Genomic DNA, 19,249 nt, shown 5'->3' on the forward strand with positions numbered 1-19,249 from the left:
TTTTTTTCTTTAACAAATTGGTTCACGTGAACAAATTCAAAACGCAGAAGATTGTATCAAGTATCTAGCATCAATTTATTACTCAAAGCAATGACTTGATTCCCCTGAACTAATATGTATATTTGAAATGCGATTGGTTAAAGAAACAGTCAGAAACACTAGGTAGATGAAATTGATGAAGGCTGAAATCTGATTGGACTGCACACCCTATTTTATATTTTTGTTGACAGCAGGACTCAAACTATACCTTCCAGTTCCAAAAGCCCCGAGTCCTTGCAAATGAGTCATTTGGGAGCGATGATATAACGCAGCCAACCTTTGCGAAATATTGTGATATGCGTGCAACAGTATGTGTTGAGTCATTGATTACAAGAAACGTCAAGTGATTTCACAGGCAGTCAACACTCAATGGGAAAAAGTTGGCAGTGCCTTAGTCTTAGTGCGTTGTCTTTTGCTGTTGCAATGTTCAGCTCAATCAATGATCACTTTAAGCAAAAGTAAAAAAAAAAGTACAGGTTCTGAATTGCACAGTACAGAATTATTCTTATTGCTGCGTGCGCGCGTGTGTGTGCGTGTGTGTGTGTATGTATTGCTGGGTGTGTTTTTACACTTTTGCTACAAGTCATTGTTATTTTGTTTTATTGTTTGTTTGTTTGTTTGTTTTTTCTACAAGTCATTGTTGTCTCATTAACAGCATCATGCCTCTTTAACTATCAGTAAAGCGTTTGTCTTGAAAATCAAGTGCAGTAATATAAAATGTCCACCAGATGGCAAAACGCGCCTTCTCTTTTGAAGACTGCTCCTTTGTGACGTTAGCGCACCTCTACCAAAGGTTTAAAAGACGACAAACAAAACAAGAAAACAAAATACTTCAATTATCAGTAGAGGTTAAAGAGTACTGATGTACAATTGTAAATGTTTTAATCAGTTTTTCAGTTATAAACTTTAATTGAGCATTTATTTTGCCTGACGATTTGTTTTACTTTTACTACTTACATTAAAAATAAGTATCTGAATTTAGTACTCCTTACTTTTCTCAAATAATCTTGTGTCGACGTGTTTTACAAGGCAGAAAAAACAGCAGCAACATGAACGGACATCAACCAGGTAGCTTAGGATTCATTTCCTTAATTCTTATTTCACAAACACAATATTAATCAGATTACTATATTTACAATTTTGTGCGGGGGGGGGGGGGGGGGGGGGGCATATTGCAAAGAACATTTTTTGCCCTGATTTCCACTTTTCAACATTCAAACTTTCATTTATGTTGTTGAATGCGTAGTTACCGTTTAGCAGTATTTGTTTTGTACTTATACATAGAGTGGTGGTGAAATAAAATACATAATACATAGGAAGTAAAATAAATAATACAAAGTAAATAAAAAACAATAAAAATTGTCAGAATATTTATTAATTATTATCATTTATAAAACGGTTTTAGTTGGTTTAATTATTTTTATTTTTCATTATTATTATTTCTATTATTTAAAAAATGATTTTTTTTCTTTAGCCGTTTTTTGGAACAAGTAGCGTGAACAAACGATTCAAGTCAGGGTTTTAACGCTCATGAGCACATCATCACGCGGCGATCGTGTGACGTCAACTTATCTTTAGTATCTTTGAACGCACTAGGGTGCGCACCTCCCACAAACTCCCCGGAAGTGATCAATAGGCGACGCGCATAAACGCGAGTTGCTGCGAGAGCCGACCACGCAGGTGAGCTCCTCTCGTATTTTCGTCACTTGTCAGCAAAGAGAAAGCAACTCGCACGCAAATGCAAAACAAACAAAGCATGTACGGGTCCAGCAGGATTTAGTTGCACGGACACAGAAGCGCTTTTTCTTTTCTCCAGCTTTCCGTGAGCAGCCACGCGAGAAGGAAGTAAGTTGATGCGCTTATTATAATGTTTTGCGGCCCATTTGTGGATGTGTCGCTACTTTATCGTTTGCTTCACCACCCTTGCTATGTCATCCGCGTTGGGTGACCTAATTAAGTAAGCGTTGTGGTGTCAAGTGAGGTTTCCTGTCGTGTTGTTCGATTAAGTCCTCAAATGAATGACTTGATTGGAACTTTTAAAAGAGGTTACTTGAATCCAGTAACAAGAGCTCCGCGTTGCTTTGTATTATGGATGTCTGTAAAGTATTGTTGTCAAACTCCAGATTTCAGATTAAGCCCGGCACAGCTCTTTTGCCTAAGCGCATCTTAATGTTCTTAGTGACCCCCCCCCCCCCCCCCCCCCCGCAAATTCATTTTAGGAAAAGAAAGTGTGCACCAAAATAGGCATATTTTCTTGACTTGGTACAGATCTTACAAATCTTTTTTGTTATCCAGCCTTTGAACATAAGGTGTACGAAGTCATTTTCATAACAAGCAATTAATACCGGTAAATGTACTTCTAAAACATATTTTTTTTAATTCTACAGTTTATTTATGCTTCCTTGCTTTTATATGTGTAAATGTCTCTCCCATGCTGAATAAGCCATGTTGAAAATCCTAACTTCAAAAAGTTATTACAAGATTTCAAGCACAATAGTAAAGGCATTTATTTGTAATCGCATTAAAGCCATACAACAATTCCGACATGTTCACAAATGTATACAATGCTCAGAAATATCACCTGCTTGCTGTTGTGTGCAAATGCATTCTAGCTCAAAGATGCTTTTGCTGTATTGCAACAATTTATTGTGGCTCCCTCCAGTGCCGTTAACGGAAAAGACGGCCTGCGCGACATTCAGTGCAAAGATTGCTTGTAAAAGAAGTACACAGAAAAAATTGCGTTCTGCTGCCAAACAGGTCATCAGACCACTGTGCGTTGCTTGTGCAGGAACAACACATTGTGTTTATTGTAAGCTACGAAGATGACACCTCTGTCAATCCAACAAGCAACCGTGGAAATCTGTTGTGGCCTGATAAGACTCAAGAGGCCTATTTGATGGCACGCTTAACTACAATTTGCTGTGTAACGGCCCCAACTTCCACATTTTTTGCACCTATGCAATGACTTTGCCCAATAAAGAGGGATGAAGCAACTGTAGCACATTTGGTGCACAGTCCAGTGTGAATGCTTGCTTGTCTATGTGTGCCCTGCAATTGGCTGGAGACCAATCCAGGGTATGGATTTGGTTATTTCCTCCCCACTGAAGACCCAGGTACCAAACACACAGTCCACTGTTGGTTTAAAAAAAAAAAAAAAAGAAAGAGTACAGGAGGTTGAAGAGCCTTGCCTGTCTTTCTCCCTTGGTAATAAGCCTCATACTGGGCTGCAGCCAGCAGACGTCATGGCAAAGTGGGTCAAAGCAACAACTTTTAGGAATAACTGCATGACTTCTCATACTCGTAGTACACAAGCAGTCAAAATGCTGCTATAGAAGGGTTTATTCATCATTTGCAACTATATTTGGAAACATCACTTTGCATGGGGATGTGATCTTTGTATTTTTAGCGTGGAACTAAAAAGAGGATGTTTGTATATTCCTGAGGAGTTAGAAATAGATGAAAAAGCATGTGGTGATCATTTAGAAGTATTTCTAGCTTTCGGCAGGCTTTTAAATAAAACAGCCGTCTTCCCACTTTAATTAATAGAGATAGGGCAAAGGTGGCTAGCATTTAGTTTTGTACAATGTGGGAACTGGTTTACTGTTCCAGACAGTCCAAAGTGCTTTGCAGCAAGGAAACCACGTGCATGTTTATGGGGACCTGTATGTTGAATCACAGATAGGGACAGATTGGGAAGGCGCCATAAAGGGAAACTGTGCCCTTGCCAGCATTCATGAAGGGAAGGGTTGCAGAGCGTTTTTTTTTTTTTTCTCTAAGAGTAGGTACACGAGGCAGACATTTGACAATCACAGATTCAATCAAATTAATATCACAAGGGCAATGAAATAGAGAAGCACCAAAGTCCTGTTCTGTAATCTTGTTTGATAAGATGAACCAGATGTACTTTATGGATATCCAAATTTAACACAGCTAGGGTCAGATGTTGTATACCACACTTGTCCTCTTTTTGTAACCACCACCTTATTTTGTCAACTAAATTTAACAATAGTTGAACTAACTTGGTTTCCTTAACTTCTGTTTTAAAAACTTGTAAATTGGTGCATAAAATATTAAGTCTATAGTTAAAGAACATCTTGCTAGTTTCATTTTAAATCTATTGTTGTGGTCCTTCGAGCCAAATAGTTCAAAAATTTGAGGAAGACAAAAAATGAAGACATCACTGCACAACCCAATCGTTTTAAAGCTAAAAAAAATCTCATTTTCCCATTTATATTTAATTAAAAGGACAGTTTTGTTGTATAAACTACTAAAAATTCCAATTGAACTTTTATCTAAAGCATGTATTCAAATGAAAACACTCTAATTTTACTCAAGTGCTTTAAATTTCTGTGGTAACAGTTCTAACAGCCCTCTGAGGGAAACTGTAACTACAATAAGCAATTTGATACCTCTGTCCGAGCTGACTTAGGGGCGAGAAGCATGGCACACCCTGGAATGGTCCTCATCCAATCACAAGTGTGCACAATTCAAACTGAAATCAATAAGCTTCAGCACATAACAGCTGGCTGGATTATTTGACTGCTTGTTGTGTTCCTGTAATGTCATAAAACACGGCAATGCAGCAGCGTAAATGTTCATTCAGCCTTCATGCAGTGTAATTGTGCCAATCGGGTGCAGGTGGAAGCCAGCGGGAGCAGCAGAGTTGAGGTTACAGTACCTTCCGGAACCGTTGCCATGGTTACTTGGCAGCAATATCACTTCATAACACGTACGGCAGGTTCGGCGTAGTGCAGATCAAGCCACTGACACGTCTCATTGTTTGACTGCAATATTTACTGTTACGATTAGCATGTGCTGCAAATAAACCACCTTAAGACAACAATGTGAAGGAAGGCATTGTTCCAAATCTGACTTTTTGCTCGTTGATTTCCACTTACAGTAATATTGCAACTTTATCTGATTTGTGTGGCACTAATTCCATGCTTGTACCACTAGGACTATGTTTTGTTAATTTCTCAATATATTAAGAGTAATGTAGAAAAATCCATGATAATATGGAAACACACGTCGAGACTGAAACAAACAACAACTTGTCACCTGAGGCTATACGCAAGCATCACTCTAAAACACCGTCGTGAAGTTCCCAAAACAACAACGTGGAGGAAGTTGTTAATGAGTCAGCCAACGGGCGCGCTGTTTAATCATCAGGCCTATCATTAGGAGCGCCGGGTGAATGGGGGACTTCCCATCACGCAGAAGCTGGGAAGACTTATGGAGCCTATAAAAACCAAGCAGCGACCAGCAACTAGGTCTTTTGATCATTAACGTCTGAAGGTAGGAAGGAAGTCATCTAAGCTAAAGTTGAATCTCTTTTTCAGAGTGGCGGCTCTCGTCCACCATGGCAAGCCAGGAACCCGTCAATCCTTCGCACGCGGCCTTTGACCGCTTCATCCAAGCGCAGGACTGCAAAGATGTCCAGCGGCATTTCAACGAGCTCTGCCAGCAGCTGGACATCAATTTGAAGGATTTCCGGAGTTTCTACAGCAAGCTGAAAGAAAAGCTCAACTACTGGCGGGCCAAAGCCTTGTGGGCTAAGCTGGACAAGAGGGCGGCTCACCCGGACTACCAGCAAAGGAAAGCATGCACCAAAAACAAGGTATTGCCAAGATGAAATGACACTATTCACCGTTCCGAAGCTACTGTGAGATAATTGTCACACATTGAAGACTCTTAGGTACAATGAGCAAACCCCGCTGCTTTACAAATAAAAAAAATCCTCTAGTGTTCAAAGGTGGAACATTCTTCATTTTATTTTATATGTAAGGCAGTTGAGAAAAAAATCACTTTTGCCATGCCAAACTAGAGAATCCCCACAGATATTTGGAATGGGTCTACTGATTATTGTGTTTTATTTTGAACAATATTTCCAAATAAATTATTTTCCTGACTGTGCTTACTACTGACTGTTGTTTGCGACCAGTTTTGAAAAGCTTAGGCTCATGGTTAAGATCTGGTTAGATTTTGAGTCTCCTGTGTTTGGCCTGACTGTCCCGGTCTGTGCGTGTATTTGTTCCTCCCGTGCAGTGTCTGATCCTGGGCGCCGGGCCATGTGGGCTGAGGACGGCCATCGAACTGTCGCTGCTTGGGGCTCAGGTGGTGGTGCTGGAGAAGCGAGATACTTTCTCCAGGAATAATGTTCTCCATCTGTGGCCCTTCACAATCTGTGACCTCCGCAACCTCGGCGCCAAGAAGTTCTACGGAAAATTCTGCACCGGCTCGCTGGATCACATCAGTGAGTGATGGCTGACATGCATAAGTAGGGGAACCCGGGAATGGTTGCAATTGTTCCAATCAGGGACATGTTTAACATGATAATCTATATTTTATTTGTTTGTGGTAAGGTTTTAACTGGTAGCTCAATGCCAAGGCAGTGCATTACTAATTCATTCTGGGACAAAAAACTTACCTCGAGTAAATTGTAAGATTTATAAAATTATAAATACCACGTACGTGAATGCATCAAATTAGGGCGGTGCTCAAAATATTGATACCTAGATGCATACCAATAAGAATAAAAAAAGTTACCTTATTGATATTTTAGTTCTGAGTATCGATACTCCTCTCTGATGCTAGGAGACACAGCGGTGCCAGCGTCTCACAACAAACAATTGGCCACATAGTCCAGCCACATTCGAAGAACAAGGATTGGCAGCAAAGCAAGTCACTGATCATCCAGCTCTACTTGACAACCAAGCTTGTGCTACAAGCTGCTTTCACAGCTACCGACCCAAACATCTTCTCCGGTTACAGACCAATCCACTGAAAAAGTGTCTCTCCTGAAGAAACCCTGACTTGGCTGAATTGAGCCCAATAGTTGTTCACCCTTCACAAAAACCCGGATGCCAAAAACTCCCTTTAACAATAAGGAAGTGGAAACAAACGGCAGACACACCTGTCAGGCTGATGAATTCCAAGAAGGTGAAATGGAAAAAGGTTTCACACATAGGTCTGCTGTCGCTAGTGCACAGTGGCACTGCACACGGTGGGGAATTTTAAGTCCTATATTATACAGAACAACAGAAGTTGTTTGTGTTTTAAACAAGCATTCATTATCTGTAGTCTCTATCATGGCCTTTATTTCGTTTTGATACATTTCAACCCTTGTATTTGAGATTACGTCATGCATTTGCTTTTTGTGTTGCACAGGCGTTTCCTGTGCCATTTATTGTGTAAAAGCAGTTTCAACACCCCAGGTCAAAAGAGCTCAAAGTTAGACACAAATGTCAACACATTTATGGACAGTTTTTTAAGGATTGAAATAAATAAATGAATTAAAAAAAATTCCCCCCCCATCTTCTTTTGTTTTGCCATCAGTGTAGAAAGTAAACAATACAATGCGAGCAAAACCACAAGCTGTCAATTGAATTTCAGTATATGCCACAGATTGCCCCGAAATGGACAGTGGGCCGCAAATGGCCCTGGGGCCGTAGTTTGGCCACACCTGATCCAACCCGACATGCTAAAATGGTAAAGATTGAATTAATCTTCTTGTGTTTTAGGTATTCGTCAGCTGCAGTTAATTCTTTTAAAAGTGTCGCTTCTCCTTGGGGTGGAGGTTCACACCGGAGTGGAGTACCTGGGTCTGTGTGAGCCCTCAGGAGAGAAAGGTACCATTCACACTTTTTGGGGGACACATTCCGTGCAGCATCTGCTGTGCTTGAGGCACTGCTGTTTCTTGTATTTGACAGGTTGGACGGCCAAAGTGCTCCCTGAGACTCATCCCGCTTCAGCCTTCCAGTTTGATGTTTTCATTTCTGCCGGCGGAGGCAGGTTCGTCCCCGAGGGTGAGACGAACGACACCCTGCCGGAGCAAGGGGGGGGCTGCAAGCTGACGTTTTGCAAGGCCGTTACATCCTCGTTATCGTCATAACCCACGTTTGGTGTGTTAATCGCTCCCGTTTTGCTTGCTAGGTTTCAAACACAAGGAACTGAGAGGCAAGCTAGCCATCGGCATCACGGTCAACTTCATCAACAGGAACACGACGGCCGAGGCCCAAGTGGCCGAGATTAGCGGCGTGGCCCGCATCTACAACCAGAAGTTCTTCCAGGACCTGCTGAACGAGACTGGTACGAGTCCACATGTGAGCAGATGACAGTGCTGCGACAATTATGGAAAAAATAATTAACGGGATTATTGTTAATTGTATTGACATGATTATTGATAAACACAATTATTCATTAATTTAAAAACTCAACTTTACTCATTAAGGCATCTTAACATTTAGCAAACTTAACATCACTAAGCTCTTAGGCACCCAAAATGGTCTCTGTTAAAATTATGAATGTATCATTTTCTTTGACTACCTCAGATCTTTTCAGATTTAATCTCCAGATTAATGATAGATAAAAATTTGTAGGGAGTTTTTATGCCCTTTTATTATTTAAAAAACTTTTTTTACTTTCACCACAGATCTTTATATCAATTTTAATATTACTATAGATTAAAAAAAATACTTTTCTTAACTGTTTTTATGCAATTTGACAGCCACATTCTCTTGGTACCTTTCTCTCTTTCACTTTATGCCATCCGACTGTCCAGGTATTGATTTGGAGAACATCGTATATTACAAAGACGACACCCACTACTTTGTCATGACTGCCAAAAAGATGAGCTTGCTGAAGAAAGGCGTCATCAAGCAGGTGTGAACAACACGTCTTTGTCACAAAATGGAACCGTGATTTTTCCGGACGCCAACTGACACAAATGGCCAACGTCCTCTAACTTGTCATCCAGGACTTCAACGAAGCAGAGGATTTGCTGGCGCCGGCCAACATTGATCAAGAGGCGTTGTGCCGCTACGCCCACGCCGCCGCCTACTTCTCCACGGGCGGCCGACTGCCCGAGCTGCAGTTTGCTCAGAACCATGCCCGCCAGCCGGACGTGGCCGTCTTTGACTTCACGTGCATGCAACGGGCCGAGAACGCCTCGCTCGTCAGGGAGCGCAGAGGCAGCAGGCTGTTGATGGGTCTCGTCGGAGATTGCCTGGTGGAGGTGAGTGCGCCTTTGCTCAACTCACCTCAACTCACTTCTCAACAAACAGTGCTTTATATCAGTGTTTGGTTGTGGAGCGTCTCTGTCGGATTTGAAGCAATCATTGCAGGGTGTTGTTCATCTTGACTCTCAAGCTAAATCTGATGGGATCAACTCACAAAAGCATTCTAATCTAATTAAAAGTGGGCCGGTGTTGATGTGTGTCACGTGTAGTTGCATCTCATTTGCATTGTCCTCGCCAGCCGTTCTGGCCTCTCGGGACGGGCATCGCTCGGGGATTTCTGGCAGCTTTTGACACGGCGTGGATGGTGAGGAGTTGGGGTGCGGGGACGCCTCTTCTCAAGGTCCTCGCTGAGCGGTGAGTTGGAGGTCAAAGTGCACGAAACGTTATTGAATTTGTGATATGACATCCAGGACCTTTTAATAAGACCTTTTAGCAACTTATTGGCCTCTCCATTGTCATATGTAAGTTTTTGTAATGACAAAAGCTGATTGCTTTGACTACACCACCCATTTCAAACATCGCAACTTCTTGTATGTGTCATACTCGTATTCTTCTGAATGTGGGACAAAGTTAGTGTTGCGTCACTGCAGATGCACTCTGTCACATTTCACAAATCTCCTCTCTGCAATGTGTAGAGAAAGCATCTACCAGGCCCTCTCCCAGACCACACCAGAGAACACCAGCAAAAACTACGCCGCTTACAGCATCGACCCCAAAACGCGTTATGTCAGAGTCAACCTCACCTCCATCCAGACCACCCAGGTCAGTCACATCATCTCTTTTTTTTTTTTTTTTTTTTTTTTTTTTTTTTTTTTTTTTCTTCTAAGATCACTCCCTTTCATCACAACCTGAGGTGATAACCTGATGGAAAAAATAGTTGTTAAAAAAAATATTCAAAATCTTTCTGTAAATTATAAATTGAAGAAACTGCGGAATTGTTCTTTGGAGCTTTTTAATGGGCTGGCAAGGTGCGGTGTATTATTAAAATGTACCATAATTTAGTCTTTTTTTTTTTAAATCCATAAATTAGCTTTCTTTGGAGATTTGAATTTTCGCTGAATTATCAGTTTCTCTGATTTTGCTTTAGAGCTCTGCTTTCTCATCCAGTTCTCTCTCTTTTTAGGTGCAGCACCTTTACGTCATTGATAAATCCAATTCGTCAAGCAAGAAACAGAATAACAGACTGTCATACACCCGTCAAGGTGGGTACCACATTACTATAAAGATAATTTGGCTTGAAATTCTTTCAAAGGCTGATTAATTGTCCTTTGTGGCTTCTAGATTCTTTCAGTGGGTTTGACGAGTTGTTAAAATGGTGCCAGAAGAACACTGTAGGTTACAGAGATGTGGATGTGAAAGACTTTACCAACTCGTGGAGGTCCGGGCTGGCTTTGTGCGCTTTGATCCACCACTTCCGTCCTCAGCTGATGTGAGTCATTCACTGGAAACCGTGGAGTCGATCGTGAGCGTGCGTCTTCTTTTGCAGTGATATGAGGTCCTTGAAAGCGTCTGCTGGCATTCACAATCACCAAGTGGCCTTCGACATCTTGGAGAAGGAGTTCGGCATCCCGCCTGTCGTGTCGCCCGCTGACTTTGCCAACGACGGGCAAATAGACAGACTGTCCTTGGTCCTCTACCTCACGCAGATCAAAAATGCCTTCACTGTTCTCTCACCAGGTAAGCAATTATGGATACACATCTGTCAAAAGGGTTCAGTGTAACTTATCAGTCTCAGTCTGTAGACACAATGGCAGAGTATAAATTGAGTCCTGTGCGGATCAGCAGGATTTTTACAGCTACTCAAATATGCATCAATGTGTTCTTCATGAAGCTATAATTTGAAATACTATAAACTCATTTTTATTTTTTAAATTGAGCAGACAGCTTAGGTGTATTTGCACAAAATGTCAGCTCCATATCGCCTAAGTCGAATTTAATTGGCGAGGAAATCGATGGTATCGATGTCACTCAGACACCATTTTATTGTAAGCCTTATTTGAAGAAAGTGATAAAAAATGCAAGAAGTGAACGCTTCCATTAAATAAGTCATGTAAAAGCTGCTGCTTGAGCTCGCCAACATTTGTGGTAACAGTAGCATCTCCTCTTACGTAACTCGCTCACTAACACTCATCAAAGGCTCAGACACTTCCGTCCTCCCACTGAAATGTGCATCGTAGGGATACTGTCTCTTTAAGAGCTGATTACCCATGGTTCATTGAGCGCAAGTGTTCTGCTGCTGCTGCTGCTGCTGCTGCAGCTGCTGCTGCTGCTGCTGCCCTCCTCAGCGCAGCATTTGCCCTGGAGCTCTTTTGTCAGGCTCTGATGGGATGAGTCTGTGCTGAACCAGGACTTTTTCTCCCCCACTGCCCGCGGATGGATTTTCACAACGTGAACAATGTACGTGTCAAGTGTTCCAGCTGTGACTGAACCCAAGTGGGTGCGCTGCTCACCCTCCCTCTGCGATGCTCCGCTCAAGATGGGCTGATCATGCAACGGGCAGCCGTCATTTACCGGTAACCTCGTCTGAGTGCGGCGAGAGAGTTTCGATGTGAAGCGGTCCCATCTGTTCGGGAGGACCGCAGAGAGGCTGCAGTCGAGACGAGCTGGCTGTGCGTGACATCGTGACAAGAACGTTCACAGCCAGCAGAACGTTTAGTGCCGTGCCTCTGCCTAGAACGGTTCATATTAATGCTGTGCTGATGAACTGCTGAGAATGCTTTAATTAGAATCTGAATGTTGGTATTCATAATCAAGCTAATTTGCAAAAAAAACATGCAGGCAGACAAAATAACATTTCTCACAGTTTCATCTGCATAGACAAAGTTTGTTGTGCTGATGAGCTGTCAGTGCAGTGCTGCAACATTTGAATGTGTTGTGAAACGTAACGCTTGCCTAACATGTTCCTGTTGTGCTTCTTCCTCTCATTCAGCTCCAGAGCCCAAAGGCTTCTTGACGTCGTCCAAGCCTTTGACACTCTCCCAGACGCACTCGGCTGTCTTCTTCCTCAGCAAGCTTAAGCATAACTCTCTGCAAAGACGCAAGGTACCCGCGCGCGCACACCCACTTACCATCTTGACTTGATGAAATGTGACGGCCCGTCGCTTGTCTGGCGTCTTGACCTGACTTCTTGATTGACTCATGTCTGCTGAGCAGCGAAAGCGCAGACATTTCAGGGCAATGTGGTTTTAATTATTCATTACAATAGCGTATCAAGTCACGAGAGTCGATTTTCATCCGCAGGAGAAACTGGCAGCCGAGAAGGAACAAACAAAAGAAAACAATACAAAGATGGGAGAGGAGGACTGTGTAAGTTTTTATTCAATAAATCACATTTTTGAGAGCTTTCTGAACCAGAGAAGCTAATACAAGCAGAATTATATTTTCACATGCCTCAAACCTCAGTGACAAAAAAAACAACTGACGAGTATTATTTGTCCTTTTTTTTGCTTTTTTACAACCACAAGAATGTTTTGAAGCGCATCCATGGCTCTACCATAATGATGTTCTGCATTGGTGGCCAACTCAAGGCTTGTGGGCCATATCTGATATCTGATCATTTTTTGTGGGGGCCTCCCATCATTTATTCCCCTGATTTTTGTTCAAAAGAAGTTATCTGGCATAAAATTTGAAGAAGCAAAATGCAGGGGCAATCATGTGAAGCAAATTATTAAGGGGTTTCAAAGACTTGACATTGCAATTTCCTGAAAAGAAAGGGTTTTAAATTTTTAGCAACTGCTCTCTTTGTTGTTTTTTGGGGGGATTTTTCTAACCGTTTTTTTTCTTTTTTTTTTCCTTGGTTACTACTTCTGCATTCCTGTAGAGCCAGTCCCTCCTTGCACATTTTGGTTTTTGTTTGAACTTACGTGAAAGATGAACCATTTGGTTTTCAGTATATTTTCTGTCTTTAAATTATGGAAAATGTCACTAAACCATTTATTTATGGTATACCTTTACTCCTGTAGCAATCTAAGTACAGTAGTCCATGATTTCACAATGAGAACTGTAAACTTGAGGCCAATTATAACTAATAGTGCCCCTGTTAATAATAATAACTACAATGATTATAATTATCATTTTACATATAGGCAACTTCGAGGACACTTCAGATCCGTCACTCCACATCCCAGGCGGCACCCCTGAGCTCCCCTGATCTCAGTCCGCCTCCAGCACTTGTTGAGCCTGAGCCCGCTTGCATGTCGCAGGCCAACAGCGAGGCGTGCTACTTCTGCAGCGGCCGGGTCTACGTGCTGGAGCGCATCAGTGCAGAGGGCAAGTTCTTCCATCGTGGCTGCTTCACATGCCACCAATGCGGCGTCACGCTGCGACTCGGAGACTACGCCTTCCATCAGGACACAGGTACTTTTTGGCAGCTTGCGAAAGCCTGTTCTAAACTGTTGACTGATTGAAAGATGAGTAGGCATTCCAGGAAATGTTGGAAATGTTCTGTTATAGGGACCATGCCCTCCCCCCTCAGAAATACCTCTCCTGCCACTTTAATAACATTGTAATGGATTAAAACATGTTTGCAACACATTGCACATGTATTTGAGCACCCCAAAATTGCAAGCTTTCCATAATCTTTTACTATAATTACTTTTTCTGCAATGACGTTGTCTGACCAGTGAGAGGCAGTGTACAGGAAGTCAGTAGTGACTGACGTGCAATTAACAATAGTACAAATTTTCCTAGCCGCCGTAAAGTGCACACTAGAAACAATTATATGTATATTGTATTTTGTTAAATTCCATATTGTTCATTGCTTAAACATTGCTCACTATTGTATTTACTGCGCATATGACTGATGATTAGCATGGTGAAACTTGAAACAAGCAACTCGTTAAGATATGAATTCAAAAGAAAAAAGCTCATTTTTTCCCATGACCAAAGAAAAATAAAAACACATTATAGGTAACTCTGGAGGAAGGTTGTCAATTTATGGGTTAGTAATACTTGAATCCAACCTACTGTTATTTACTTGCTAGCCTGAAACAATAAGCTGAGAGCTTTTGTTTGTTGTTGTCTGTTGCTGCTTGATTTTCAGTGGCTCAAATTAAATGAAATAAATTAAGACAAGAGAATAGATACAGGCTAGCTCGTTTGTAGGCACAAGACTCTGTGCCTGCTTATTTCATATGTGTCATCCCCCTCAGGGAGATTTTACTGCGAGCTTCACGCTGAAGAGCTGGAAGACCCAGCAGGAATGTTGTCTCGTAAGGTGCGTCACACAACACATCAGACGCAAAGTGCTCTTGTTTTTCTTTCTACCGCATCCGATCCAACTTAATGCTCATGAGCTAGTGTTTTTCAGTGTTTGAACTTTTTAACCAATAGACTGAACACAAATGGTACAGCAGTAACATGTAGACAGACATTAAAACAGTATCTAGTGTTTATTTTGCATTGTGCACAGTCTGAAATATCTTTTCAATGTCTTTTGTCCTCTTAGGACAGTATAGGAAATGAACAAAACAGCCTTTCCAGCGACGGTTGCACGCCATCCCCATCTGATGACGATGACGAGCCCACGCTAAGATCGCTACCTTCTGTCGAAGAAGAAACCACAAACGATGCCGAGCGGCGAGTTGATCAGACAGACAGACACCCCCCTCTCCCCAAGCCCCGTCTCTCTCGGCAGACCAGCCCCCAGCCCTCTCCTCCCGTGGTGAAGCCTCGCACGATGCATCTTTTAATTCCCGCAAGTCCGGAAAACATTCCACCTCCGAAAGCCGTGCGAGAGACACCCGAGGTCGCTCTCGACTCGCGGCCCAAGCAGTCGCTCCGCAAACTTAAGTTGAGCGATGAGGAGAAGGATCAGCTGGTCAACCTCCTGACCTTCACCGCCGACTCGGACTCAGAGACCCCCGGTGGCTCTTCGTCCGGCTCCTCGTCCTCGGCGACGGCGCGAGGCACAAGTCCTCCCAAGGCGGAGGACGGACCAGAGGAGGAGGGCTACTGGAGCGGCAGTACGGCCAGTCACATTCGCGAAAAGAGGAACAGACGCTGCTTCCGGAGGAAAGAGATGCCCGCCGGGCAACCCAAAGTACGATCCAAGTTCTCCCCCTGGAATCTTTCCTCGCCCAGGATCGGCAGAGACACGCGACTCAGCGTTCATCAGCCTGGGAAAGTGGGTGAGTAAAGGTTGTTTACAACCAATTGCTTCATTGAACAAACAGCAACAAATGGTGTGCAAAAATGATGCCTGTCCCTCACGTGCCTGCTAATTACTTGAATGACTTTTGGGATAAACGGTAAAATAATTTATTCTAAAAATGTTCGATAGCCACCACCCCTAAAAGTGCTAACAACTTCCCGACTCGATTCGATTTTGATTCTTTTAGGTTGCAATTTGATTCGATGTTGATTTAAATCCTTTGGTCTTGATTCAGAAATCATTCAAGAAATCGAAACACACAAAATAATTTGTATTTTCAGATGTCTTATTAATTTAAATTTTCAAATAGGCAAAAAAGTTACACGATAATAACTCGTTAATGCATATGGAGTACAAACGTAATAATAAATAACAATTCTGTATAAACTAAAAAATAAAGACTTTTGGAAAAAAGTAAAAATGTATGAAACTGGCAAGCAAACTTCTATCTGGTTCTTTTTTCCCCACAGAAACAACCTTTAGACACATTCACGGGGACTCCGAAGAAGGCGTTGACGGAGATGAGGATGAGGATGAGGACGATGACGATGATCTGTTGGACCAGGACATCGACTCATTGGACGAGAAGGCAAGCAGAAACTTTGAATTGCCGAGCTCAACGCAGCACCGCGCACTCACCGTGATGACTTTGCAGTTTCAGATGTTACCGGCCAACCCGGTGGAGGCGGAGAAGTTGGAAGTGATGAAGATGAGGACGCTGGAGCGGCGAGCCAAGATGAGCGAGTTACAACGACTCCGACAAGCACAGGTGTGTATGACACCCGTCTGTCATGTTCTAGTTTATTTTGTTTTGCCCATTCAAAAATAGTTCTAGTCTTGGTTTTTTGTCTTTATAGTTTGAGGTGTCACAAAAGCCAAATTTATTGGTCCCAAAGTCACAGTTCTAATTTTTGGGTTGGTTTTTTTTTCACAAAAAGCAAATTTTTCTCCACTTTTTGGTCAGTAGTTGGTGGGGTTTTTTTTGGGGGGGGGCCGGGGGGGGGGCTTGTTGTTGTTGTTGGACTTGATGATTAATGAAATGAAAGATATTTTTAAAGAAGTCTCCTCATTCTGTTAGATTGTTGTTGTAGAACACAATATCGTGTGCATTTTGAAGGCTCAGACAAAATGCGCTGGCAACGAGGTGAACTACTATTTTGATTTGTATTTAACTTTTACTGTTCAGTGCATTTGAATTGAATCATTATTGTCCTTTATTTTTCTAGCATATTGTCACAACACGGCATTTTTTTTTTCTTCCTTTTTCTTGGTAGTCAATCCAGAGAAGGCTGGAAGAGATCGAGGTGACCTTCCGGGATTTGGAGGAGAAGGGCGTGGCGCTTGAGCAAAGTATAAGAGGAGAACCCCGTAAGAACCCAGCACCACCATTTGGTTTTCATTGTTATGCACATTCGAGACACTAAAGTATATTTCCACCTATTGCTGGTGGACTTGACTCCCTCGATAAAAGGGTTATGATTGTAGTTTGCTTGCAGTTGCTGTGGTTCTCAACTGAAAGTTCTCGCCCTGCGATTCAAAAGTTGCGGCCTACTTTTATAAAAGCAAAGAACAGTAAAGAAAATGCATTCTTCCGAAAAAGCCTCAAATGAGCCTAGTCTGACGTGGGTTTCACAGCCAATATTTTACTATTCAGTTCTGCTCCTAGTTACTCATTAGAGCTGGTAGTAACCTCAATCAGCACGTCATCTTTATTCCCTGATCCAAAATCTGCTTTTACACTTGTAGAGATCGATAGTTCCCCCGTCATGATCGAGCATTGGATCCAGCTGGTCCATGAGAAGAACGCCTTGGTCTCAGAGGAGTCTGACCTCATGGTGGCGTAAGTGTGCATTTTAGCTCATGGCTGTTGTTGTGCCCATTGTTCTCCCACACAGACTCAGACCACAGAGTCATTGTGTCGGAACATTTTTAAGATATATGGAATAGTCTGACGTTTGTGGACAAAAAAGGCGAAAGTATCTAAGAAAGACTCGCCTCCTTTGCTAAGTGCTAGTGTGTTGTTGTTTTTTTATTGTATGAGGAGTCATTTGCTGAATGTGTTAAGTGCCTTCACATCATTTCTGTAGCCTTAATTAGCACTACCGTCAGTCAATGACATTAAAGTGACTTAACTGGAGCATGCCTGGAGTGGGGAGCATTCCATATGCAATGTTTAGCTGCAATGTTGCTTTTTCTCTCAGATCGCGACAACTGGAGCTTGAAGACAAACAGAGCATGCTGGAATTGGAGCTCAGGAAATACATGGACATGAGCGGTGCGTGCATACGTTGATGATTTATTTAGATCTGCAAACCGGGTCAAACTCAAGGCCTGCGGACTTGATATGTGATGTCATCATTTATTGTTGATTATATCAAGCTCGCCAAAATAGTTCCGACTGAAACTATATATCGGTGATGTGTGACTTGTCTATTGGCTTCCTTCCATGTGTCAGACAAGACAGCCGAGCAGCAGGCGGAGGAGGATCGCGTCCTGCAGCAGATGATCGAGGTGGTGGACATGCGAGACTCGCTGGTGTCCTTCCTGGAGGAAAAAAGGCTGAAGGAAATCCAAGAGGAGCAGGGGGTTCTCTCCGTCATGGAGGCCAAACGCCATTCCAAGACGGGAGCTCAGGTTCACTGGCAGTAACAAAAAGAAGAAGAAGAAGGAAAAAAAACTCTTTGGGCGTGCTCACACTTGAAACACAAATGCTGCAAAGCCAAAGATTTCACACTGACGAGCTGAACGAAGCAGCTTCCATCCATGGGGAGACATCAGCTGGGAGATGATGATGATGCACAAACGGCGGATAATCATCGCCCAGCGAGGGACCTGTCCTGGATTTGTCTGGTAAACAGGCTGTCTCGACAAAGCAGCATGAAATGACAGCCTTGCAGATGAAAGATGTTGAGCCGGATGGAGGCTTTGAAAAGGTTCACATTGCGTTTGCTTCTTGTTCACTCATTGAGTCAGAAATTATCCACACGCTCTCTTTGGTACTTCTCAATCTAGTCAATAAAGCTTATGGTACGGTGAACCTCGAAGGTTTTGCAGTCAGCCGATCGGATTTATTCTCTCGCTATCACATTGCAATGCCAATTGGGCCGATGTTTTACGCAAGTTCGTGTGAGTTTACGTTTTGCTTGAAACAATCAACTCATTCAGGTCTTCTGACTTCTGGTTCACCATTCCCAGAATTCCCTTGTTTACATATACGTAGTCACCTCTGCACAATTCTCAAGAGATTTAAACCTTCCTTGATGCAAAATCGTTTGAGTTCCATGAATGCCCCGAATCTGTTCCATCCCCAATTGTGTGCTTGATGAGCACTTCGGAGTGGCTCCACAAGGGGGCGCAAATTGTCCGTACAAATGTATTGTCGTTTTGCTTGTCAAGTGTATTTTGACCGCACAGCTTTCTCCACTTGCAAAGAAGGGCTTGACTCGGGGACGTGGCTTCACTCAATTTATTTCGTCAGGTGAAAAACCGTCAAAGTATGAAATTACAAACAATTGATGAGTCTTAGATCATGAAATCATGCACTTTAACGCAAAATATCTAGTACTAATTATTTCATGAAAGATTTTTCCCCCAAAATTAAATCATTCTTCATTTTATCTTTGCTTTAACTTCACCCACACGCAACAAAACACCAAAATCACAAATAAACCCATTGTTGATGGTGAGCACTATTCGTGGTGAATAGTGCTCACCAGTAGCCCGTGGGTCATTGTCAGTGACACCCTAAAAACAAATTTTTTAGCGAAGCAGCAAGGCCATGAAAGCGAGGGATTACTGTACTTCCCAGTGATATATATATTTCAACATTTAAAAGGAAAAGACTAATAAAATGTGTTTTTATTTGGGGGGGGGGTGATATAAATTATTAGGATAAAGTATTTATGATTGAAGCATTTACAATTGATTTGCCCGCGTGAATATCTTAGATCATCCAACAAATGTAAAGAATTGACAAAGACAAGCTAGATGACAAAAAAAGCCATTTTTAGATTATTTGATGTATTTATTTATTCATCAGCCC

General features: G+C 42.3%; 1 protein-coding gene across 3 annotated transcripts; it reads left to right on the plus strand.

The window, feature by feature from the left end:
• The first annotated feature begins 1,649 nt into the window (after positions 1-1,649).
• Positions 1,650-18,248, plus strand: mical1 (microtubule associated monooxygenase, calponin and LIM domain containing 1). Of its 3 annotated transcripts, XM_037275163.1 has the most exons (24): positions 1,662-1,884; positions 5,379-5,656; positions 6,085-6,292; positions 7,560-7,667; positions 7,749-7,844; positions 7,972-8,127; positions 8,600-8,700; positions 8,795-9,052; positions 9,295-9,410; positions 9,692-9,818; positions 10,180-10,258; positions 10,338-10,485; positions 10,543-10,733; positions 11,986-12,098; positions 12,297-12,362; positions 13,142-13,412; positions 14,207-14,271; positions 14,503-15,184; positions 15,678-15,796; positions 15,863-15,976; positions 16,482-16,575; positions 16,954-17,047; positions 17,409-17,482; positions 17,663-18,248. In XM_037275163.1, the coding sequence occupies exons 2-24, from the start codon at positions 5,399-5,401 to the stop codon at positions 17,854-17,856; spliced, it is 3,732 nt and encodes a 1,243-aa protein (XP_037131058.1). In that variant the 5' UTR covers positions 1,662-1,884; positions 5,379-5,398; the 3' UTR covers positions 17,857-18,248. The 3 variants fall into 3 exon arrangements, 2 of the variants coding, with proteins under 2 accessions (XP_037131058.1, XP_037131068.1); XM_037275173.1 differs by lacking the exons at positions 1,662-1,884; positions 5,379-5,656; positions 6,085-6,292 and having other exon boundaries at positions 7,749-7,830; XR_005100781.1 differs by lacking the exons at positions 8,795-9,052; positions 9,295-9,410; positions 9,692-9,818; ... (12 more) ...; positions 17,409-17,482; positions 17,663-18,248 and having other exon boundaries at positions 1,650-1,884; positions 7,749-7,830.
• The last annotated feature ends 1,001 nt before the right edge of the window (positions 18,249-19,249 follow it).

Source organism: Syngnathus acus, chromosome 2 (assembly GCF_901709675.1).
Source record: "Syngnathus acus chromosome 2, fSynAcu1.2, whole genome shotgun sequence".
Taxonomy (NCBI): domain Eukaryota; kingdom Metazoa; phylum Chordata; class Actinopteri; order Syngnathiformes; family Syngnathidae; genus Syngnathus; species Syngnathus acus.